Source organism: Pyrgilauda ruficollis, unplaced genomic scaffold (assembly GCF_017590135.1).
Source record: "Pyrgilauda ruficollis isolate IOZ18807 unplaced genomic scaffold, ASM1759013v1 scaffold118, whole genome shotgun sequence".
In the NCBI taxonomy this organism is placed as follows: domain Eukaryota; kingdom Metazoa; phylum Chordata; class Aves; order Passeriformes; family Passeridae; genus Pyrgilauda; species Pyrgilauda ruficollis.
In genome coordinates this window covers 1,378,121-1,404,543 of record NW_024510099.1, presented here as the reverse complement: position 1 = coordinate 1,404,543, position 26,423 = coordinate 1,378,121, and the positions used below count along the sequence as shown (strand labels likewise).

The following is a 26,423-nucleotide window of genomic DNA, read 5'->3' as shown; positions in this document are numbered from 1 at the left end:
GGCTGACCCCAGAAACTCCCTGTTGTAATGGCACAGCTCTTACCATTGCCAGAGACATTTATTAACAAAACCCTGTAGGTATGAAATAAAACACGCAGAAAATATCCATATCCACACTTAAAAGGAGAGAAGAGCAAAAGGGGGGGTGGGGGGGCAAAAGCAAAAAACCCCACCCTCTCAAAAGCAGAGCAATGCTTTGTTGCTTTTTTGGGAGTGTAACACACTAAGGCACTTGGTCTGTACAAAGGAGAAATATTAACTAGTTTTGGTTGCATACTCGGATAGAGTTGTGTGAAAACTCTCAGCCTGTTACCCACACTGACTCTGATCCACACCACGGAACGTGGCTCACTGCTGTCTCCTCTGGCCCCTCCATCTCACCACCCAGGGATCACAGGTCACACAGTGGTGTGCCATGGCAACTGCTACATCCATCACCTGGCTTTCATAGGGGTCATCAGTCCCAAAACTGCACTTCATATTTTTAACTTACGGGGACTAAAGGTGTTTTCTCTGCATGCAGCAATAACCTTTAAAGAAGTATCTTTGCTTTGGGTTTTTTGTCTTTTTTTGCTCACATTTGGCAATAAAAGAGGAATTTCAACTCTCCCCTTCACCCTCAGTCTCACCAAAATCAGCTATAAAATTGCACAATCTCTACTGCACACATGGGCAGAAGAAGTCCCTCTCCTGAGCAATGGATGGGAACAGGCAAGACTTCAGGCCTGGACACAAACTAAGATGCTACTGACACAGCAAAACCACCTCTATTTACCAATGACTTAGGAAAAAGATGTGTGGATCCATCCCTAACCGGGACAAGGCTGAGGGAAAAGGACTTCTGCTATTTAAAGCTCTCCAAGGTTACATAATTTCTTTTTAAAAATTTTCTTCACAATACACACTCCGCCCTTCCTTCAGGGCTGTGACTACACACACTACCTCTCTGTACAAGTTAATCCTTCGGGATGACAAATAATTTTCTGCTTCTTGGGAAATGCATTGGTATGGCGTTAATGAGGGTAAAATGAATGTTCAATTATTTAAAACAAAAACACAAAAGGTAAACCTAATAACTGAGTTTACAAAATTATGCCAAAGACATAGTTAAGATAAATGCTGCTGTTCAGTCTGGTTTTCTATGATTCTGTAGTCCTGTAAGTTCAACAAAGTCCAACAAAGTTTTATATGGATAAATCAAACAAGTAATTTCTCACATGAACCCATAGAAGCTATACTGTAAAGACAGTAGAAGTCAGTTAGAAATTAGTTTCTAACTGAAATTCACCCTCAGACAGTGCAGCACAAACCACACTTCTGTTCATCTGGAGGTCCATTGGGTTCCCAAACACCAAAGCTGAACTACAGCAGGTGAGGGGGAGCACCCATACGTAGTTTTAACCATTAAACACTTCAGTTCCTTATGGCCACCTTAAGTTCCAGAGGTTCTACCCAGGAGCACACTCAGCACCTCAAAGGACAGCTGCAAAGCCTACTGCTGGCATTCAAGATCAGTTTTTAACCACATGGAGAAACAGCTTCTCCAAAAATGAACTCACTAGTGAGACAACAGGCTTGTACACTGAGCTTCCCTTCCTTTCTCTCCCCGTTATTTGTTTCTCTATTGCTCTCATTTCATTACTTTAAAATGCTGAGTTGTTAGAAAATAGTTGGATCATGTCAATGTGCCAAGCTAATGTTTAACCTTAAACTTACACATCACAGATAAAAAGGGATTGTACTACAGATTTCACAGCTAAGTCCCTCATTTCAGCTTGCCTGGCAGAAGCACCGACAGTACTTGGGCCTATGTGTATTCCTCATTAACTCATCCTTAGCTACCTTTTCTTTTAACTCCTTAGAACTGAACTGGATTAGAAAAAGTGTTCTGGCTGAACACTAATCCAGTTTATTTTTTGTCATTGCTGAGCTACAGATAAGATTCAGTTTTGCTGTCAACAGAGTCAATCTGGTCAGAGCAGCAGACACCGTAAACCAGAAGCTTCCATCAGAGAATTATACAATTGGTGCAATGCCAAACTTTGTAGCTCCAGAAGTAAAAAAATTCGTGACTTGGGACTATGTTGTTTTTGCAGCACTATTTTTAGTCTCTGCCAGCATTGGAGTCTTTTTTGCAGTTAAAGAGAGGAAAAAGAAAACTTCAAAGGAGTTTTTGGTGGGCGGTAAGCAGATGACATGTGGACCCATTGCTTTTTCTCTTACATCAAGCTTCATGTCAGCAGTGACAGTCCTGGGGACACCCTCCGAGGTGTATCGCTATGGGGCATCCTTTGTGCTCTTCTTTCTTACGTATACACTTGTCATCATTTTTACTTCTGAACTTTTTCTGCCTGTTTTTTATAGATCTGGCATCACAAGCACTTATGAGGTAAGTAAAAATCATAAAATAAAGGCACTATTCTAGCATAACTAGTTATCATGCATATATTTTTTGGAGAAAAACCTTTGACACAAGGCTTTCTGCATTGTTTTACAGAACAAATATATTGATACATTAATTATTTTAGAAATATTTTGCATTATTTAAACTAGTTATGTATACTGCATAAGCTGAAATCACAGTCTAAGGGTCAGAGCTCCTTTTATGCACGTATATGCACAGACAGGACATGGGTTTACACACAGCACGAAATTAAGTTACAGCTGGAAAATACTTAAGCGTAACCAGATGCTTCTGGTCTTTTGAGTATTCTGCTCTGGTTTAGAGAGACAGACTTTAAGAACAACATTCAATACTATCCAATTCAAACTTAGTCTAGATATGGTAATCTTGGCCAAGTTACTATATCCAAGTAGCTGAGGTGGGAAGAAGAGAAAGAAGGTGGCAGGATTGTTAAAAAAAAAAATAAAAAAGAAAGAAGAAAACAAAAAAGTCAGGGCTGGAGAATGGATTCAAGCATTCTCCAGGAAAAGAAACTAATGACTCTTGAATTTTGTAGAGTTGCCTGGCATTTTGTCTGGAACACATTTTTTCCTCCATAACGCAGTTCAGTAGCAGCCCTTATAACTTGCACATCCACAGGACAGCTACTGCCCATTTGGGATGGCTTCTTGCTCACTTCAGTCAGCTCCTGCAAGCTTGGTTGCTCCTCTGTGTGCAGTTTCAACTAAGCATGAATTGGATGATGAAGGTGGGTTTGTTCACAAGGAACCTACTGGTAATAGAAAGGCTGCTAGTGCTCACTGAGCCCAAACCCAAGGAAGGAATTTGGTCAAACCGATCTGCCTGGGTATTTGGGAATATTTTCAGGTCAGTGAAGAGTAAAATTGACCATTGCTGCAAGTAGTTGCATCTTCTAGTTGGTTTTGATCCCATGTCAGAGAATTAATTACTTTTGTCATCTGAACCAGCAAAAGAGTCACTGTAGATGGAGAGACCCTTCAAGCATGCTGGAAAGATGACTGTTGGCTTCATAAATTATTTTTAGAAATAGGTCAAGTTACATAAATTAGCCATGCATTTACATGGCAGACTGTGGGGTTTATTATGCAAGAAATACAAGATCAGCACGAGAAAAATGAAAAAAAAAAAAAAACAACCCAAAAAAAAAAAAAAAAAAAAAAAAAAAAAAAAAAAAAGAAAAGAAAGATGCTTTGGCAGTACAAAGTGCACAGCCTAGAGACTTGTAAAAGAGAGAAAACTCGTCCACGCCATGCCTGGTGTCTGCTGGGGGCACATGGGACTGTGGCCCAAGAAGAGCCTCCCTGCATGGGGGCTGCCACAGGGCAGAGAGACTCTGCAGAGACCCCAGGTGGTGATTCAGTCTTAAAACCTGGGCTTTTGGGTCTAGAGATCCACTCACCTCTGCAGTTCTTTTGAAGGTGGCAACACCTCTCCACATCCTTGAGCCTGGAAGTCCACAAGATCTCCCTTCGTGCCTCTCCGTACTGGTGATGGGCAGATTTGGCTTTAGGCTAAGACAGAACAAGGGGGAAAGCCAGCTTAGCTCCTGCACCAGGAAACTCCATGCTGCTGCTTCACCATCTGCTCCACCTCCACTTCTGTCACTACTGGAGTCGATGCTATTTCTGCTAGAGATGAGCTCAAGTTTCCTCATTGTAGAGTGGGAATATACTTTCATTTGAAGTTAAAATTTCTTTGTAGTTCTTGGGATCTTCCAGTTATTCCTGGTGCAAAGAAGGTATTGATTACTGCAACCCAATACGTACCTGGTACATATGAGAAGATTGATTTCTTAAATGTAATTATCATTCTGTCTAATGACATTCCTGCTCTCCTCATTAGCTGCTCATAGCAACAGTGCCTGCAGTTTACTTGCACAGTAAGGTGTCACTTGGGGCAAACAGAAGGGTAACAGCTGTGTCACCGATGCTACATGTGCACTTTACTGAGATTACACTTTTTCCTAGTATTTGGAGTTAAGATTTAACAAGATTGTCCGTCTTGCTGCAACATTGATTTACATCCTCCAGACGGTAAGACAACACTGACTTTATGCTAATTTCACTCAACACTAATTTTCACGGGCTAGTCTCATACAGCACATTTTTTATAATGAGATGTTTTAATGAGCACTCTTTTTTCTTAGTTTTTTTTCACTTGAACTATGAATGCTAAAAAGAAAGTATGATTGTATTTTTAACTAACTTCCCTGACTTTTCCTGTTTAGTATTAAGAATGCCATTTTAGTTGTCTTTAACACTGAGATGTTGTGCTGTACTCTCATCTTGGTCACCTTACGTTCACTGGAAGTCTCTCTCTTCCCAAACAAATGGATTCTGTCTTTCTTGAGAAGCTGGTCAAGCCTCACTGGGTATGTTTAGTTACCCATTCATGACACTGAGGTGAACTATCCTATTTGAAAACTGCTGTACAAGGTATCCTGGACAGATGCCCTGCTAGCTGCGGTCCCATGACGGTCACTGCGGTGACCATCTTGAAAGGTTACATTTTTTATGTATTTAATGGAAAGACAGGATTTGATGTAGATTAGGAGACATTTCCTTCTGCATTAATTCCATTTTAATAATTCCCAAACCTTTGGCAATAGATCTGAATGCTTAGTGACTTTGATGCTTTGTTTCTCCATCAGTTCTCTCAGATGTTACACATAAAAGGTATTGAGTCAGTTACTTTGGGATTGAATGGAAAAATGAAAATTTAATTTCTAAGATCAATGCAACTTTATTTCTGTATCACTATTTGTATTGTCTGGAGATACAATTTTTCTGTTTCATGAAGGTATTTCTTCATGTACTTGTCTTAGCAGTAGAGAAATAGGTAAGACAAAGACAGATAATTGTGCTTCCCTCAGAAAGGAACTAAACACAAGATTTTAATTTTTAAGAGCTGAACAGAAAGCCATATACAATACAAGCTGATCTAAAGAAACTCCTAGATGTAGTATTTTGCTCAGAGCCCTACTCTAAACACAAGTTTTATCACTGAGCATTCAAATACATCATTCTTCTCCTTCAGATTCTTTACACAGGAATAGTGGTCTATGCTCCATCACTGGCACTCAACCAAGGTGAGTTCTTATGCTGCACTACACTGCTACCCCAAATAATCACACCAGAGGGATTGCTTGAGTAAAAATAGTAACAAAAATAGATAATAACCCAATCCTGCTCAGAGGTTTTATAATAAGGTTTTTGCCTTCACCTTGTAGCTCTGCATTTCTGACTCCCCAGGTTCCTCTTACACCCAAACATTAGGAGGAGCCTCGTGGTTGCTCTTCTGCTCTCCTTCCCACTCAGTACCACCTGAAGAGACTCAAAGCAAACAATTTCCCAACATCCTGACAAAGTTCACAGTACAAGCTGATGATCCAAGACCATACTATGTACTTTGATTCCTCCGTCCCTGTCTCTTGTATTCAGGTTTCCATGGGAATAACTCTTTTCCCTGCAGCCAGAGATGAATGCTGTTCTGCTGTCTGCCCTCAGACTTCTTCAATTAATATTTGCAAACTAGGCATAAAGCATCCATCACCATAGATGGGATCTGTAGTTTTACTGTCATAGGGCAAAAGGAATCATTATGGCCCAAATCCTGATTTTACCACAACTGACTGGGAAGGGATTGTGAGGCTCTTTTCTTTGTTCATTATCTGAGCTGCTTTCAGACTGATCCCACCATTCACACAGCGCCCAATTTTCTTCCTCTGTCATGAACCTGGATTCCACGTGAAAGTTCTCATTCATTATTACACCATACTAACTTTGCTAATAAGAGAACCTTTACAAATAGCTTGTGCCCTTACAGACTATGGCTAGTGGGAGAGATTTCAGCATCGGCCGGAACAAAATTTGTGCATTTTGTGTAAAGAAACTTTACGAAGCAAAATGGACACAGAAACTTGTTTTGATGAAGCCCATTTTAGCATTAAACCATTCTTAGATCTAGGTAATGGAATTTCCTTAGAGGTTGAGGGTTTTTCCATCTTAGGATTTTTGGGAATCTCTGAAAAACTTGGTTTCTCAAGACAAAGTTCTGGACTAAGAACAGAAGTGAAGCATTGCTTATAAAGCTCTGTCCCATCAGAATGACATTTTTGCTTTATGCAAGTATTCTTACTTTTGCTTGAAAGTTAGCTAATTTCAATTTGAAAGAAAACAACAATGCCAAACAGTATCCAGAAGTTCTACAAAACTTGAACAATCCAGCAAAGCTCCTAATAGACACGAAAGATAAAAATTACTAATTTTCATCTTTTATCCTTCTAAAGCTAAAGGATTACAGCTCTTCTGCTACTTTCCAGATGACTCATACCCATTTCACTAACAATTTTGTTTTCTTTGGTTTCGCAGTCACTGGATTTGATCTCTGGGGCTCTGTAGCTGCAACAGGAATTGTCTGCACTTTCTATTGCACTCTGGTATGTAACAGACATAACTGAACAGATGGAACACAGACAGTTAATTCGAGCATCCTTTAATCCTGACACACTATCAGAGAAGGATGGCTCCTGTGGAGAACATAGAGATAAATTTCTTCCACATTCTGTGTTATAAGGAAGTCTATTTGGAGGAAAAAAAAATCCTCTCTAATCCTCTGCTGTATATCTCCATGTTTAAACCAGACATCTTGAGACACACTGCAGATAAGGAGGCTATAAGCTTCCCCTGTCTTCTTTTGAGAAGATGATTCTTATCTTTTACAAATTATAGGCTGAAAAACACCGCAATGCAAATTGTGCTCAAGAACAAAGTGCTAAAACCTAGGAAGGATAATCAACAGGTCACAGAGCTTTACTTTTGAGTGGAAGCAACGTGAGACTCCAAATTCCAAACCAGATGTACTGTATAGATATTTGCAGTGAAGCAGCAGAGCCCTGTGGCTCAGGACACAAACTAATTGCCATTCTCATTGCCACTAATGATTTTTTTTCAATATCCCACTCCACTCCTGTTGAAAACACTTATGATGTGCTCCAGTACTGATTTGATCAAATGTGAAGGCTATGGAAGAAGCTGAATGGCAAATTTTCCGGAGCTATTTTTCTGTGTTGGGCTAACTGTGGGCTCTGAGAACATATGGAGACCTATGGGATGTAGGAACAGGCCAAAATTCCTGAAGCATTTGTTCCACACCATGACATGTTCTTCAAATGCATATAAAGGAAGCAGAAAAAAAAACTTTTAACTGAAAATAAAATTTCTTCTGTGCCCGTGGACAAATTATTTAGGCTGTGAAATTTTCTGACCTGCAAAAATACACACTTTGTGGGAGAACACAGAGCCCTGATTTGCTGGGTGCTGTACATACAGCTTAGGAGCTGTCAAAATAAGGAGTCTTGCTACATTTTTCATACTTGAGCAACATGAAAGAAGATTGGGGGTGTACAGTTTCTCTTTGTTCTAGGGAGGATTAAAAGCTGTTGTCTGGACAGATGCATTTCAAATGGTTGTAATGGTGGCTGGCTTCATGGCGGTTTTGATTCGAGGAACTGGCCTGAATGGTGGAGCAACCAAAGTCTGGGAAGATGCCCATGAAGGATCTCGGCTAAACATATTTGAGTAAGAAACAAATGATGCAAACCATTCCTCTCTGTATATTTAACATTCAGAAACCATACCTTCAGTAAGCCAAAAATACACAGACTTGCTATTAACCCTGGTGACTCAGAGAAGTTCATTCCTCATCTATTCAGCTATTGGCAACACATTTGACATTTAGGAAAGCTTAACTCTTTCAAGAAATCGAAGGTCTGCTGAACTGAAGGAGAGATTCGCCATTTTTCCTTGTGTAGCTACAAACGCAGCCCAATTATTCCCTCCAATTTCACACACAGAATATTCTGAGTTGGAAGAGATCCACAAGGATCAGCAAGTCCAGCTCTAAAGTAAATGGCCCATACAGGAATCGGAATCCAACATGAAACCTTGATGCTGTTAGCACCACGTTCTAGTCAACTGAGCTAATCTCAGTGGCTAATTGTATATATCTTTCATTTTCTATTCCCAAACAGACTGTGTTTTACTTGCACTCACCACAGCAGCAGGCAAAAGTGCACCAGTGCACTGGGATAGAAATCTGATCTTCCTTTGGCTGTTTGGGGCTTTTGTTGGTTAATCAAGGCAAGTCAGTGGCAGAATCCAGCAGCAAGGTCAAATGTTATCTGCTGTCCCAAGAAAGCTAAGGAGAACTACAAAGATTACACGTTCAAGACAGAAAGATATACTTGTATGAGTGAGATTTGCAGAGTAGCAGAATTTTGTTGTACAAAAGATAACAGAGCAGCTGAAGCAATTTCTCGTAAAGGAAGTTATATTATAATTATTACTATTTATGATTAATAATTAATTAAAAATAAAAATATTAATTATTATTAATAATAATAATTACTAAAAGTTTGCTGGATTTTTTAGAGTTTGGTAAGCAACCTTGTTCCTTACAGAAGATGGAGTCCCAGGCAGGATGGCTTGTAGGTCTGCTACAATATGACACAGGTCGGATGTTTGAGCATAAACACCCTTATAAATTTGGTTAATCTGAATTAAGTGATCCTCTGACTAGGTCTGAATGATATTTGTTTATCCTGACTCAAAAACAATGTGTTCCAATATAAAAGCAAAATACTTCCAAACTTGAACACATCAGATGTTGTCTGTTCTGAAAACAGTATTACCAATGCAGAATTTTTGATTCAGATGGTAGGACATGCCAGATAGTTCTGAAAAAACACCTACCTCTTGATGAAATAAATGTGTTTAAATAAAAAAAAAAATTAATTGTTTCTTTCTTTCTCTTCTTTCTTTCTTTCTTCTAGCTTTGATGTTGATCCTTTGAGACGACATACCTTCTGGACAATAGTTATTGGGGGAACATTTACCTGGCTAGGGCTCTATGGAGTCAATCAGTCCACAATACAGAGATGCATTTCCTGCAAATCAGAAAGGCATGCTAAACTGTAAGTACCTGTCATTAACCTATTCCTGCAATCAATCAAGAATTACACTAAGTTTGTAAGCTATACTGACAAACAACATATATTTATATGATAAATAAATATTGGGATGCCATTAGGTGGTAGTAAGCTAATTTTGCTCTGACAGTCTTACTACCTCTGGCTCGAAATTACTTAAGTATATGCAGAGGAAAAAGAGAAATCTGTCTCTTGCATCTTTTCAGTTTATGATCAGGCTGACAAACTAATCCTCAGAAGAAGAGTATGGCAAAGATGCCAACACTGAAGTTGTGCTATCTACAACCTCATTGTAAAAATGTATCTATTGGAACTCTGTATTATACAGGATTAAAAGTTGCTGTTGATTTAGTGGAGCACTACAGTACAAGGTACTGCCTAATAAAAATAAATCTTAATAATTTCTTAAAATTCTGCAGTGTGAAAATAATCAGAATCAGTGAAGAACATAGTGAATCTTCAGAATATAGATATACAGGTCTCAAGCTTTCTACCTGCCTCAACTTCAGCAGTAATATATGCATTGCTAGACATATTTTACTAGACAATGAGATTTTTTTCACACACCTAGGGCCAATTGCTTGCACATGCGGCTAAAGAATAAAAGGTAATAATTTTTTCCTTTTTCAGTTAGCTTTTTTGCTGTCTGTAAACCCATTAATTTCTCTGAAGGTCATGACTGTCTATTTGAATTCATCCTGTAGAAAATTCAGTGTCTGAGAAGCATTTAGAAGTCACACCAGCGAGAACATCACTAGTAACAAGTTGGGTTAACCTTTGTTTCCTGGTAGCACACTCTGAACTGGCTTTGGCAATAGATCTTGTGCAAGGTCATGTCCAGACATGATGCGAGCTCTTCAAATCCTGGCAGCTCTCAGAACCTGCAGGATTGCTGACCCACAGCCACACAACCTTCCCAGCAGATGCTGTCACCCACATCCATTCCATGGAACAGTAAAAAACCACCAAGACTGTTACTTTGCATGGTAACAGTGACAACAATATTCTGTGTGCTGTCAAGGGAGCACAGCATCAACATCAACATCTCCCAGCAGGCAAAAATCTGTTCTTACAAGGGACAGGAATGACAGACACAGCCCTCAGTGCAGCCCATTCTGTGCTGAGGTTAGTTGACTCTCCCAGCTCTATGGAGTTGGCTTGGAAACGTTATCCTCACCCGACTGCATAGGGATGGTGTACTTTTCCTTTGTTAAAATTTTTAAATCTTGCTTTGGATTATACAGCCAGATTGAATTATACAACCAGTTGGGATTAAGAGATCTCCCAAAAAATTTCAGAATAAATATCTTGTAACAGCTTTTTAACTTATCCTCCATTAAACCATTTCCCTCTTTTGCTCTAGGGCACTTTACCTGAATTTACTGGGACTTTGGACAGTCCTAGTGTGTGCAGTATTTTGTGGATTGGTGATGTACTCTCATTACAAGAGTTGTGACCCTTGGACTGCTGCTTTCATTTCCGCTCCTGATCAGGTACAGATGTCTGTTACAATAATCAGGAGCTTTGGGCTCAGATACAGCACATATCAGGACAGTCTAATTTGGTGCAATGCTCTATGTCCTTTCAGCACTCAGGGACTAAGGTGGGTGCCAGATCAGGGCTATAATATCATCTATTCTGGCATTCCTGCAGTATTAATTTAATCGAGTATTTTTGCCAAAAGATATCCCCTTTGCTCAAAATCTGAAACCATGTTATTTGGGACAACACCAGAATTCAGCACCATGCTAATAAACATAAAATGCTTTGCTTCCATCACCTTAATTAATTTCTTGTGTTGCTCTTGTGCTCCTTCCATCCCAGCTCATGCCATACTTTGTTATGGACATTTTTTCTTCGATGCCAGGAGTTCCAGGACTGTTTGTTGCCTGTGCATTTAGTGGAACTCTAAGGTTTGTGAATCTGAATTTACATTTTAGCTGTTTACGATAATTTCTTCAGGATCCAGAATGAGGTCAAAATATGAAACCCTACAAAAAGCCCAGCTGTTTCTCTTAGAACATTCTAGGAAGTAGCAGTAGTTCTTTGTTGAATTATGTTACATCCCTGGAGATATTTCAAAGACGTGGATGTGGCACTTAGGGACTTGGTTTAGTGGTGGGTAAACAGTTGGACTCTGTGACCTTAGGGGTCTTGTGCAACCTAAATAATTATATTATTATGTTCATGATGAAGTCTAACTCCACATCTCCAGTATCTTTTTATCCCAAATACATTTTAGAATAATTTTACCAATACAAAGAAAGTGTAGAAAAACTGAGTTTAACTTCCCAAAATACCCTTGGGAGCTGCTTATGGTGAAACAGTCTTTACTTCAGGTAACTACCACAATATCATAGTCAGGGGTATAAACATTTGCAGTAAGTCTATCTGAACTGTATTCACCAAAGACAGGCTCATTCACCCAGCTAGAAGAGTTGGGCCATTCATGGAGGACCAGGGCGGCAGTAGTGGTAACTGCACATCCTTCAATTTGTGAGGGAGTAAGGTTTTAATTCTGGAACACGTCTTGCAAACTTGTAAAAGGAAGGGTCAATTAGGATGTGTTTTTATCTTGTTCCATGCCAGCACAAAGCAGAACCCCCAGTAATTGCAGAAGCAGCAAAAACTTCCCCAGTTAAAGTAGCACATATGAAAAATACTATGAATCATACCATTCCTGGAGACCATTAGAGCTGAAAAAGAGGAAGAATTTCTATAGAAATCCAACTTGATTCCAGATTATATAGCTTCCTATTTACTTACCATTCTTCTCCCTTCCTACAGCACAGTAGCTGCCAGCATCAATGCTTTAGCAACTGTTACCTTTGAAGACTTGGTCAAGAAAGGCTTCCCAAACGTCTCCGAGAAGATGAGCACGTGGATCAGCAAAGGCTTGTGTGGGTACTCCAGATGAGACCCATTTCTCTAGCAGCAAAGGGCACTGCACAGAGAGACTCCCTCAGAAACAGGGATGTAACACTTTATAAACCCTTCAGGTGAACATCAGCCTTGGTAGCATCATCAGCACCACATGGCAGAGAAACAAATAGAGACTAGCATGAACAACCACCATTCAAAATGCTTGGAAAAGTGTGGTCTACTGAAAGTACTGGAAAATACTCCTCATAACACAAAAAGAATGTTAATATAGTTATTACCATATTACTCTATAGTAGTAATTATTTAGAATAATACAGTAGATAATTTCTATTCAAACTTAGAGTACTGCATAAGCAGGTTACTCAGCTTTTCAGAGAAAAAAGTATGAAAATAAAAAAGTAAAAATCCCCACAAAATATCATTGACATATCAAGCATCCAACATTATTTTAACTTTTAGGATATTTGTTACAATTATTGCATTAAGATCACAACCCTTTTATGAATACCATAATAATACCATAAGAATTCTATTAAAATTCATAAATATAATAAAAGCACCAAATCTATCTATTTTCTATCTTTGTAACTGCTTCTAGTCTTCTCCCTTCTTGTTTTTCCAGTTCCTACTTAGTTTTTTCACTCTGAACCTAGAACGATAATTTTTATATTTTTATAATTTATATATATTTTTATATATATAATTTATATAATTTTTTATATATATAAGAAAGATAATTTATGTCTGAAACCAAGGTGTGCTAACACAGAAGTTTTGGCTGGCTTTACTCAAGGCTGCTGCATACAGAGTTTCACCTACCATGAAGTTAAAACTGGTGTCAAGGGAAGAAAGCTATACTGTTTTATCATTTCTCAACTCATTTATCAGATTATTTTAAAAGTGACACTCAAAGGTAACAGAAACATTTCTATATGAGGCATAACTTCTAAATTCATTTTATTGCTATTGTTCTAGTTTGTGAGAAATATCAATCCACCAAAAACCCAACAAGACTTCATACAAGACACTGCTGGGTGTGTAATGATCTACTCTAAACACCCAATAAGAAGTGCCAATTCCTCTCTGCTGGCAGGTCACCTCAGACACTACTGAGCTAGAAGCCATCCCCACCATTACCCAGCACTGAGAACCTCCCTACCTTGCCTTTTCCAGGTGTTCTGTACGGTGTCCTGTGCACTTCCATGGCTGCAGCAGCATCCCTGCTGGGAGGAGTCGTGCAGGTATTTCTTGCTTCAGAAATGCAATTAAAAGAATAAGAATGAACACAAAATGTAATGAACTGTGCAAATAATGCTGCCAGCTCTGATGGCTGCTAGATTACCCAAACCATTTCTGTGGACATTTTGCTGAGAAGAGTAAGTGGGGGGAAAAAAAAATCCCCTAACTCCTTCACTACTGACTCACTGCTAGGAAACAATACTGAACTTGATTCTCTCTAACTGTACCCTGAAATCACTACCTATCCCTTCTCCCTCACCATTTTCCCAGTGAATATTACAGATCAAAATCAGAACTGGCCATGCTTCCCCTCAGCTGCTGCCCTGAACTCTTCTTTCTTCTCTGCATCCACAGGCTTCCCTATCCATCCACGGGATGTGTGGGGGACCCATGCTGGGATTATTTACTCTGGGAATTGTGTTTCCCTGTGCTAACTGGAAGGTAAGCAAACAAAAATCCTGATCTAAAAGAAAATCTCTTGGTTTTTTTTTTTTTTGGTTAAAACTCAATTCTGAAAATTGTTTGGGTACTTGAGCTGCTTTTCAGTATTAGCATCTGAGGATCTAAGATCTATTTATACATGCCTTTTTCCTGCCTAAATTTATCCTGTGGAATTTAAGTCTACGCAGCTGTGGAATAACTGGTGATTAGATTCCATGAAGGTTTTCTTAATTTTTTTTTTCTGAGTTTCATTAAGAAGAAAATATTATTCAATACTTGCACCAGCCTTGGGATTCCCGGAGTGCTTTCAAAAGCTTTGCCTTCATTCTTTTATTCAAAACAGCTCATTCCATATTGCCCCATGGGGATTCCCATCAAGGTTAGCAGAAGTAGAACTAAAATCTGTATCACAGCTTTAAGCACACTTCTGCTTCAAGTTTTACAAACAGAGAGCACTAAACCACCATGTTTTACACCTTAGTTAAGAGAGAACAGAATTTATTTACACCGTAACCCATCATTACCTACTCCTGGCTAATTCACATTCACAGAAATGCACTTTGCACGTATCATCTTTAACAGTATCTTTCTATACTTGCCAAGGGTGCTCTCGGAGGCCTCTTAGCTGGGATCAGCTTGGCTTTTTGGGCTGGTACCGGCTCTTTCATTTACCCTGCACCACCAACAAAGTCCATCCCTCTGCAGCTGTCTACCCTCAACTGCACCCTGGCTAACAGCACCGAGGCACTGCTAACAGCAGCTCCCACGCTGGCTCCCGAGAGGTATTTTTCCTATTGTTACCACTTTAGCCTATGTTCTGCCAAGTGTGTCCCCCCAGCCTGCAGCTGGGGTGCAGGCAGTACTGACAGGGCAGGATGGTGCCAGATGACACACCAGTTGCAGCTTGCTGTGCTGGTCCAGTCAGGCAACAACTTCAATGCAGCTGATGCTCATCACTAGCTGCTTCTGTCACCTCTTCACAGGCCTCTGCTGGCAGACACCTGGTACTCCCTGTCCTACCTGTACTTCAGTGCCATCGGCTGTGTGGGCTGTGCCATCACAGGGCTGTTGATAAGCTTTATAACAGGTTGGTGTTCTAAACATACATAGACCTCTATATACACATATATATAAACAATCATACCTTTGCAGCAACTGACCTGGCTGTTAAAAAAGCTTTTAAAAAGTCCAGTAGGTGACTTGAGACACAGACTCAGAAGAGGGCAGTGGGTTCTGATCCTGCTCCCCCATCTCATGCTCTGAGGCTCCCAAGGCTCATACCCAGCTATCCATAGACTCACTCAGTACTATTTTCTTTTTGCAGGACCTAGTAAAGGAGAAGACATCCCACCAGTGTTAATTAAGCCAGTCTGCAACCTGTTTTGCTTTTGGTCCAAAAGACTCAAAATACTCCTCTGGTGCGGTGTGCGGCACGACAGCCTGGAGGTGAGTGCTGACCCCGCCAGCTCGGCCCTGCTGAGGACAGGAGCCGTGGGAACACGGGCATGTGCCCACGTGAGGGCATGGGCTGAGCACAGAAATAACCAGCCTTCAACAGCTGCTCCTGAACTTCTGCAGGGGACGCTGCATAAGCAGCACAGACTGGAAACTAAATCAGCCAAACCCCGGTCAGTAGTTGCTCCTGTTTGTCAGTACCTGCTATTCCTATTTTCATCAAATATGGGGACTCAAGCCCTCAAAGGAAAGCCAGGAGCTCGCAGAACCAATGCCTTGGGAAGCTAACCTAGAGCAGAGGCTGGACAGAGCTACAGAATAAAGCAGGGATTCATTCAAAGGATCTCCTCCATGGATCCACCTTGGGCAGCACAAGAGCCCAGCCAGGGCTGCACCCAGGATGAACCCAAATGGTCCCAAAATGCACGAGCGCTCCCGGGGTCTCTCCCTGGGATCAGCTCTGCTCCATGTGCACATTGCAGTTCAGTGTCCAATTCCAGCTCAGCCCCTGCACTCCCATCCTGCTTGTTTTTCTCTCTCCAGCCCACGCTGTTTGTGCTCTTGGGGCTGAGATTGGGATCATTTGTCCTTGGTGCCCAGCTGGAGAAGGAATTGTTTTGTGTCCCTGCTCTGTGCAGAGAGCTCACCAACACTTAATATGAACCTCAGAAGTACACACTAAAGCAGCACAGAATCTGAAAAACATAAAAGCTGAAACCTGAGGCATCAAAACAGGGTCTGACCTCCCTCTCCCTGCTGGGACAAAACTGCACTTCACCCCAGACAGTTCACCAAGCTATTGCCTTGCACCAAGCTCAGAGGAAAGGACTTTAGAACTCACATTCTCGAAGCTCTCTTGCTGCTGTCATCCCCACCACCACAGCCCCTGAAGCTTCTGCCCTCCAGTGCAGCACCAGAGAGCAACAACCAGGCAGTGCTGCACTCACCAGCATCTGAGCTGCTCCTTCCCACCCCCTCCTCCCTCCTCAGCAACAGGGCCAGCTGTTCTCCAGGTGTCCCAAGGCTTTGTAGTTCATTAAAAAGGCATACAGAATGAACACCTTTTTTCTTCTTGCACTGTTTTCATAATTTTTCTTTAATCAAAGGAAAAAAAGCAGTGAATACAGGCTTCAAACTACAAAGGTATTTTCTTTCTTTTTTTCAGATGGACTTGGAGAAAAAACTGCCTGAAACTGCTGCAAATAAAACCAGAACAGATAGCACCTTCAAGAATAATACCAACAAAGAAAATAACCATCAGATCCGTGGTTACAATTCTGAGGAAAATTCATATACAAATATAAGCAGAGAATCTCGCCTCTAGAAGCTGAGGGACAAGGGACATTTAATCAAACTTTAGTTCTTCAGCTTCAGAAATTATTAACTTCTTTTACTGCACTTACCAGCTTATAGGTGACCAAGAGGGAGCAGTTGCTCTCTACAGCAATAAAGGCCAGATTTTTGTTCATTAATCTCTTGGCAGACCTGGGAAATGATGGGACAATTGGGTTTTGGAAGAACTGCTATTTCAGAAGAAATGTTTTATGAATTTTGTTGTGGAAGCTCTCACTCAGACAGAGCTGCAATACAACAGCATCACATGCTCTGTTCAGCAACTCATCACTGAAGGGAGTGTGAAAAGGTGAACTTGAGATAAATTAAGACTTCAGAGAAGTTTGTGAGATACCTCACTAAGGTGAGTCTGTGAGCTGCCCTCTTATGGAGGGAGAGAATAGAGGCCAGGCTGAGCCCACACCCAAGTATCACAAAAAATCTCCTCACAGGAACCCCGTACAAACCAGACTGGTCTTTCAGTCACTGAGATAACCGTTTGCTCCCTCTGGGGAATTCAAGTTTTCTTTATAGCTTCTCATTGTAAAAGCCATAGGACAGAGTAACAAATTTTACTTTGAATTCAGGATACTTCTTCATCTGTGTTAGTTTTCACCTCAAAAGGATACACTTCTAGGCAATAAAGGAAAAAAAAAACCCAACATTGAATGGTGATCATGCCTCCTAACTGATAATTCATGCTGAATTTTGAAAAAAAGACACATAATTAGGCAAAATAATCTGTCTGGTACACTGTCTTGAAAACAGAGCCCACTCAGTGCTCTCTTTCAGTGAAACACATTTCTTTGAAAACTTGCTGGTTGAAAATAAAAGCCAACAGATCACCTCTCACCTTGATTAACTTCTGGATATAGTTTTTCAATAAACATTTGTTTTAGAACAAAATTCACAATTGAATGAAACTGAATGAAAATCTCAAAGCCAACTCACGGACCCACCTGATACATTTAGCCTGTATTTCTGTGAAGAGCCCTTCTGTTGCTTTTGCTTTATCAGTGACCACCTTTATGATGCAGATCTATGTCAATCTGGTCCTTGAAGTTACTTCTCCTGTCTGGGCTCATGCTCTACCCCTGGAAGTGCTCCCAGGATTTTAATTAGAGAACAGAAAGAGCAGCCTGTAAATGACACTCCCTTGCTTGACAGTTTGTCAAGAAACTGAGAACCAAGTCAATATTTGTGTTAATCCCTTTTACACTGCTCTTATAATCTCATTAAAGCTTACAGCTGAGCCTGGCTGTAAGACAGCAGCTTGCTGTCTCACATGGCATGCTTTCTCTTCCTGCTTCCACACTTGGGATTGCTAGCAAGGCAAAGATGGAAACAGTAAATACTACTGTACCATTTCTATCTCATGGGCACACAACTCACTGATTAGGTTGTATTAGGGAAGTCTGACTACCATTCATAAGGATGTAAAGCAATTCCTGAGTGAAAGTGGCTCAAAACACCAATGTGAAGCCATATAGTCAGCTGGAGGGTGATAAAACTCTCTCTAGTCATAGTTAGAGAGTACCTGATTCAAGATCTGTAATTCTGAAGACAACCAGGTCTTCCCTGAATATTTCCTAAGGAACATAAAGCTTACACTTACAGCAGCATCGTTTCACAGCTTGGCAGCACTGGATGCACCACAGGCTTTGCATCTTCTCAAGCCATGTGCCCCAAGAAAATCTTCATTTATCCATTTCATGCCAGAAAAAAGTGAGTTCAGTTGGCCAGAGTGGCATTCTCTCCAAATGCTATTGAAGAAATATCCTGAAGGACTTCTCTTCAACTGTTTCCAGACTGATTTTGTTACAGCTAAAGCTGCTCACTGAGCTCAGGTGTTTTCTGTGCTTGTAAAAGCCAGCCGCAGCATGACACTAATTCCAACACGTGGATCATACACGACAACGTACGATGGCCAAAACCAGCAGTTCGTTATTCATCCTTCCAGCAAGATTTAAGGAGAAGTCCTAGCAAAACTGGAACTTAGAGAAATTCCCATTCCATTTAAATATTCATGACAGTGTTGTTTAGTTATCTTCTCATTTCCTCTACAGTCAGATTTAACTTTTTTTTTGACTTTGAGATGGGGCAACATTTAAAACTCAAAAAACCCTTGAAAAATCAGTAAAACTCTTCAAAAACACATCATTATATTCCACAAAAACCCTTTATCCTCACAACATTTTACAAAAACCCCTCAAAACTTTGAATAAAATTATTCTAAAAAAAATTGCTTTATTAATAACAAAATAGATTTTTCTTCCTTACAGGTCTCCAAAACCAGTTTTTACAATTATAAAAATTGTAAACTCTTTCAACTCTTGGAAAACTGTAAAACTTTTCAATCCTTTTCAAAACCTTTTAATTTAATAACAAATTCAAATTATAATACTAGTATTATTAAAAAGTTTAAAAATCAGCTCAAAAAATATTAATAATACCTTATATCATTACCTTTCATATGTTTATACAATTTTACACCACAGAAGTAACCTATATTTCATTTCTCATACCAAAACACTCTTCACTTCTCAAATTCGTAACAAAAAAAATTACAAAAACAAATAAACAATAATTATTTCAAACACTTTACCAAAAATTTTCAAACAAACAAAACTACATCATACCTTTTTTCATCAAAATACACAAACACACAAATATTTCACATTGCCAAAAACCAAACAAAACCCATTATTACTACTTACCTTAACTATCAACTTATACAACTTCCTACTTCTACAAAAACTGTTAACCCTCAAAAATTATGAGCTTTACAACTATAACAATAAAATATTACCAAATACCCATATTTTATGAAATTTTAAATATTAATATATCTAATACTTTTTGAATACAATTTTTACTTCTACACACAAAAAAAAAATCCAACCGTACTCACCAACACTTTCTGCAAACTTTTCCTTCATTAAATATACCCCAGAAAATAAAAACAAACAATAACCCCACACACACAACTCAAAAAGGAACCACATTTTTAATAAATTAAAATATTCACACTTTTTCCTGATTCCCCCACAAACCAAACAATTATTTTAAAAAATTCACATTCTAAAACATTCTAATATCACATTCTAAAACACATTTTAAATCAACAAGAAAAAATAACCCAAACAACACGTCAAATAAAATTAAACAAAAATTTATATATCTTTAATTTTTTAAATAACTCATTTACAAAACCTAATCCTCCAATTTTTAAACACTTTTTAAATAACACAGAAATGAAATTTTAAAAAATCATCTAATGTTAATGAGAAATCCTAAAACTAAAATTAAAACACCATTTCCACAAATAACTTAAAAACAAATTTATATTTATATTTCCACAAATACAAAATCCAAATCCCCACAAAAACCATAAAACCCTATCACACTCAAACTCACTCTAATAATTCCACAACCAAAAAAACCAAACACACACACATAAACCACGTAAAAAAACTACAATTCATGCCAAACATTCCTCATTCAACCTACAAATCTTAAATTTTATATTAACATTTAGACTATAAAAATTATTAATATCATAAAACTCTTCTAACAAAAACAGAATATACATATTTTAAAAATCCTGAAATATCTAAATCTATAAAAATATTAAAAAAACAACTTAATACCTCATAATTAACCAATCCCTAAACAAATACCAAAAAATTTACCCTCCACTTCCTGAGCCATTGATTCTTCCAGAGGCAGATCTAGCCTGTCCACTTTGGTTGAAAAACTGAGACTATGAAACTAGGCACAGATAAATCCTAGAAGAGATTAAATTTAAGAAATTGTTAGTCACTAGTAAAAGCAGTACAACATAAAGGACTTATGAATTTACTTAGTTTTATATTTATATAAAAACAAAATATTTTTATACTTATTTATACAGCTAGACTGAATTTGAAAACTCAGTCTAGCTGTGCCTTGAGGCCAAAATAATTGACTATTTAATTGTTATAAATGCCCGAGCCGAGTATGACCCTGAAATTACTTTCTTACAAGACTATGGTTTGAATGCTCATGAGCACTCACTTTTCAAGTATACAATTGCTTTTAATTATCTTTGAGTATCTGGAATAATAAAGCTCACAGCCTTTTTCAAAGAGATCCAAGTTTATTACCGGAAAAAAAAAGTAACCAAATGTGCATGATACAGCAAGTAGTTGCATTTTATATGTAAACGTTGATAAAGTAAACAGCATCCCAAAGACAAATTTATGCCAGAAGTGTCTTACAACAGTGAATCAGATTTACAACGTTTTCCTCAGTGAATTCTTTTACTTCTGGGGTACATAGCTGCTTGTAAAAGCAATCTTAAAACACAAAATAAACTGAAAGCTGACATGCTGGAGGAACTTTTTTACAGCTTTTGCACAGAAAAGTAGATTTCTCCAAAAACACTCTCTGATACTGTAAACTTGTTTTAAATATTACTTACAAAGTGTAGATTCATGAGTAGAAAAAATAGCTGAAATTTTGTTCTTACTGCTTACTTAGAAACCAAGTTGTATTTAAACATTACATAAATTTCAAATATATACACATTTTAAGAAATCTCTTCTGCTCATGATATTGCAAGTTAGCCAGGACTATCAGAGTAAAAAAAGGACTGAACTATTTTATTCAGTTAGATTCTACATGAGATTATTTCAAAGAACTGAAATTTCAGTGATACTACTCTAGGTAAAAATTAGAGTCAACGGTTTGGAAGATTTTTCAATATGCAACTCCAAGTAATTTAAATGGAATGAGAAAATAAAACATGATCTGATTTTTTTTTCATTATTAACAGAAAAATCATGGTTTTCTCAGTGGTTAAAATCTCCTTAGCTTTAGTCTCCTTTGGGTTTAATCCTAATTTCTCACCCTGTTGCATCCTTACATGTAGCTCAGGTCAGTAAGAATGCAAACTGCAGAGAACAGCTAGCACTACAGAGGTTGTATCAAGAAGACAGAATGAGCCAACAGAACCCACACAAGGTCATTTCGAGTGCAGTGCAGAGGGAATACACCATTACATTTCAAGACTACATCCCAGTGCTGGATTTTAAAAGTTCCTGTACACCATGGAACAGTGCAGTGATTCCCCTGCTGTGCCTTGTTGTGCCATTAGAGCTTTGTGCTGTTGTGGTAACATTGTGCTATTACGGCTATGCCAAGCTTGTGACAATCCAAATTTCTAGTAAACGTGTTTGCAATGGCAATATCAGATAAAAATTGTCAAAATGAACCCACTGTAGAAATTTTAGAATTATACAACTGTGCAGGGAATTTAGGATGTATGTGCATGTGTAGGAAGGGATGTGAGGAGAAAATACTGTGGTGCTTGAGGAAGTGACTTAAAGGACAGGAACAGCACAGGTAGAGGTGCCCCATACTGCCTCACACTGCTTCCTCCCACCAAGGCATACTCATTTGTAAAAAGCACCAAACAGACTGCTATTTGTGCACTTTCTGCTTTGGCATCTCAGTCAGGGACATCCAAAAACAGCCTGTAAAAAAAAAATCTGCTGTTACAGAATTGGCCAGGAAATGGGACTGTCACCCAGAAGGCAGTGTGCAATAAAACACTGGGGATAAGTAAAGAATGAGCCAAAGGAGAGAAAAAATAAAAGATCAGGAGGCCTGTCCCCATGCTTCATCCTCAAACCCCTATTTTTCAGAGCCTGTTGCAATTCTGGAGCAAAACTTGCTGCAGTGAACAGGAGCCCTTTGCTGCCTTCTGCTCATTCTCACCTCCACATGCTGGTTGCTGAATTTGACCTCAGAAGAACATGTGTTTTGCAAGCATGAGGTTGAGTATGAAAGGACTCCGGGAATTTTTTAAGCTACCAGATTTTCTACCACAGGAATATAGGTCAGAATTCATTTAAACACTTCCAAAAAGTGTCAGTGTATGCATTTTAGTCAAAGTATGCACTGGAGCCAAGTAACAGGTCTGCCTAGAAGTGGATTTCTATTTGAATACTAGAATCAGTCTTAACATCAAATCATTATTACAAAATGCTGCCCTTATATTTGTTTCAAACTTTGCCCCCAAACATTCAACATCAGCACTTTATGAGGATTCCAAAAAAATATAATGCTTCTGAAAGTACTACTACATTGTAAATGATTACTGATACCACTATTTTTTTCTCTGTCCATTTTCTAAATAGAAACTAAATAGAAAATGTGGGGTTTTTTTTATTTTCCATCAACATTATCACATTCCTAAGCAGCTTTTTGTATAAAATGAGGTTTTTTTTATAAGGCTATTGCCCAGTGTATATTAAAAACCTATTTTATAATAGTTTTAATGAAAATTGGTGACATTTACAGGCTAACTATGCTAATTTGCCTCCAAACAAACTGTGACATAATGCAAAAATTTGCTAAGTCCCACAAGGCCATGTAGGACTTGGTAGGTAACTCCAGTGGATTCCATGGCTACAGAAATTCTCTCTGGCAACATTCCCAGTTGGAGTCTGCAGTGGAGGAAGCCGCAGCAAGGATGGTGCATTACAAGCATTATTAGACTGATCATCTTAATGGCACATTAAGAATAAAACATTACCAAAATTCTTGCCTTTGCCCATATTAATACTCGCCCTGAGTCTGATTCCCAAGGTATTTTTCCTTCTGGAGAACATTTTATGAAGGAAACTTCTGGAAATGTACTAATTTTTCCATTAAGGTAATTATTTACTAACATATAATTACCAGTCTGTCTAGATATTTTCCTTTTGAGCTTTCCACAATCGAGGACACAATTGAGCCTAATTGTGCCACAGAACACAATTTGTTCCAACAAGTTGTTGGTGGAAAAGGGCACAGCTGATGTGTATTTCATACTAGTGAAGATATGTACTTCCAAAGAAACATCTAACAAAAAACAAAAGCTCACTTATCATCCATCACCAATACTGAAATTTTAGCCCTGTCACCATTTTCTCTATAACTCCTTTAATGAAAAGGGTTAGGAAAAAATTGAAACAATAACGTTGGAAAACATCATCAAAATTATCAGGTCCAATCTTTGACCAAATATCACCACGACAAATAAATCCCAACACTAAGTGCCACGTGCAGTCATTTCTCGAACACTTCCAAGGATGGTGACCCCGCCACCTCCCAGGACAGCCCGTTCCAATGCCTTCAATGAAAAAATTCATCCTGATGTCCAACCTGAATCTGACTGTGTGCAGCCTGAGGTTATGTTCCCTTGTCTTGTCCCTAGCTGCCTGGTAGATGAGGCTGACTCCCACCTTGCTACAGTCTCTTTCCAGGTAGTTGTGGAGAGTGGTAAGACTCTTCTGAGCCTCCTCATCGAACTGAACACCACAGCTCCTTCAGCCACTCCTCCTGTGACTTAATCTCTCCAGATGCCTCACCAGCTTCACTGCCCTTCTCTGGACATGCTCCAGCACCTCAGTGTCTCCTGGCACTGAGGGGCCCAGAACTGGACACAGGTCTCAATGCATGGCCCCACCAGTGCCAGGGGCAGGGGTCCAAGCAGTGCCCTGCCCCTGCTGGCCACACTGTTTCTGACCCAGGCCAGGATGCCCTTGGCCTTGGTGCCCACCTGGGCACAGCTGCTCATGTTCAGCTGCTGTTCCAGCAGCCCCAGGCCCTTTTCCACTCTGCCCCAGCCTGCAGCACTGCAATGGGCTCTTGTGATCCAGGGACAAGACCTGGCACTTGGCCACCCTGAGCACTCCACTGGCCTGGGCCATGGATCCAGCCCATCCAGATCCCTCTGCAGAGCCTTCCTGCCCTCCAGCAGAGCAACTGTCCCACCCAGCTCAGGATTGTCTGCAAACTCACTGAGGATGCCCTTGATCCCCTTGTCCAGATCACTGACAAAGACACTAAACAGAACTGGCCCCAAAAGAAGTGGTTCACTTGGAGAGCCACTCGCGACCAGCTGCCAGCTGGATAAAGAGCATTCACTGCCACCCTCTGGGCATGGCCATCCAGCTTTAACACAGCCAAGAACGCACCTGCTGCCACCTTCTCCAGGAGAATGCCATGGGTGACAGTTTCCAAGGCTTTACTGAACTCATCATGACATTTGCCTTGTTTCCAAATGTCCAAAGAAGGATGCTCAGTCATTGTGCTGTGGGAGCCTGAGCTCAACATTCAGGCAAGCCTTAGCACTCAGTTGTGAATACTCCTAATGCCTCCCTCTTTGCAGAGACAAAGTTCGGGGAACGTCTCATTAGGATGGCAAATAAAAGAGAATTTTTATCTTCCTTTTTTTATTCACCAAAATTCAGATCTCACACATTAGGCACAAATTTAGAATAAAAAGTTGTAAGAAATGAAGTGTGTATCACGTATCTGCACTTTGTGCCATTTCTGAAATGGAAATTTCTTTTGTCTGAATCAAGATGCAGAATTTGGTTAAGCATAATTAACACATTTTGAACAAATACTTCATATATAAAAAATCTAGTTGCTCATGCAGTCTCTCTAAGGGCGCATGCATAGAGCAAACTTTTCATAGATTAGATCTGCAATGATCTAAAGCATTTTTGCACAAACTGAGGTTCTAAAGCTTTGTCAAACTTCACAAATGCAACCTGCATGCATAGTCTAGTCATACGAGTCATTTGTTTGAAAAAACAATATTTAGAATATTAAAAGATCATTCACCATTCAAAAAATACATTATTCCTGAGGACAGTGTGTGCCTTATTCTTTAGGAAAATAACGTGCAGTCAATGAAAACAGCATACTGAGCAAAGTCTAGCAAAAAGGTCTCTGAGCTTAAGCAAATGGCTAGACAGTGGCAAGACCTTTACACACTGTTGATGTCCTCCAAAAGTAAAAGACAGACAGTGTGTTTCTCCAAACTTCTTGTGCTTTCCCAGTGCATAAAACACATCATGTCAGATCTACATACTTGCCTTTCATATACTCCTATATCCCAGTGTAAAAAAAAATTTCATAATACGTATATATGTAAATCTCAAATACAAAAAGGTTTTATTAATGTAGTTTTTCAAGTTCAATCGGAATTTGCCTAGGTATGTATTGACATGCGCCAATATGAATAGCAGAAACAAGAAAGTATAAAATAACGTTTCTGATTTTTGCCTGATTTCATCCTCTATCCTTCTAACTTGGGCCAGCCAAGACATTTTGGTTTTAGAGTAAAGATTAAAAAGAGCTCATTTGTGACCTTCTGAAGTATTCAGATATTATCGCAAGGTGGCACACAAATAAAAACTGTGACACACAGTTACTGCTGTCAAACAGTGCTTGACCATACATTGAATGAGACAGACAATAAATTAAATCAAACCTTGTGATTCTATTAGCACTGAAAAGAGTGCAGTATTTTTTTTCTGATAGTGACTCCTGAGAAACTTAATGCACAGCCCAGAAGGTGAAGGAACAAAACAGCCTTTCCAAAATACAGCAAGCTGTGTTCCATCTGCCCTTTATCACAGAACAAATGGGTAAGGTACCTGATTGGGCCAGATCTTCAAATCTCTTTCCTCCTTTCATGCAGTACTATAGATACTCCTACAAGTGCCTTGTCTGGTAACAGAGCTGAAATTAATCAAGAAAGCTCATAAATGTGGTGAAACAACTGAAGAACTTAAAAGTCTGATGGTTAGGCTCTCTGGATACAACAGATCCTATTTA

At 39.2% G+C, this 26,423-nt stretch overlaps 1 protein-coding gene across 1 annotated transcript; it reads left to right on the top strand.

The window, feature by feature from the left end:
* The first annotated feature begins 2,032 nt into the window (after positions 1–2,032).
* SLC5A12 (solute carrier family 5 member 12) lies at positions 2,033–17,073 on the top strand. The gene is made up of 15 exons (XM_041485057.1): positions 2,033–2,389; positions 4,393–4,458; positions 5,462–5,513; positions 6,796–6,863; positions 7,850–8,004; positions 9,258–9,398; positions 10,777–10,906; positions 11,238–11,326; positions 12,201–12,313; positions 13,470–13,537; positions 13,890–13,976; positions 14,580–14,758; positions 14,960–15,063; positions 15,301–15,422; positions 16,597–17,073. Exons 1-15 carry the CDS (start codon positions 2,033–2,035, stop codon positions 16,753–16,755), a joined length of 1,890 nt encoding a protein of 629 aa, XP_041340991.1. The 3' UTR covers positions 16,756–17,073.
* Positions 17,074–26,423: the final 9,350 nt, after the last annotated feature.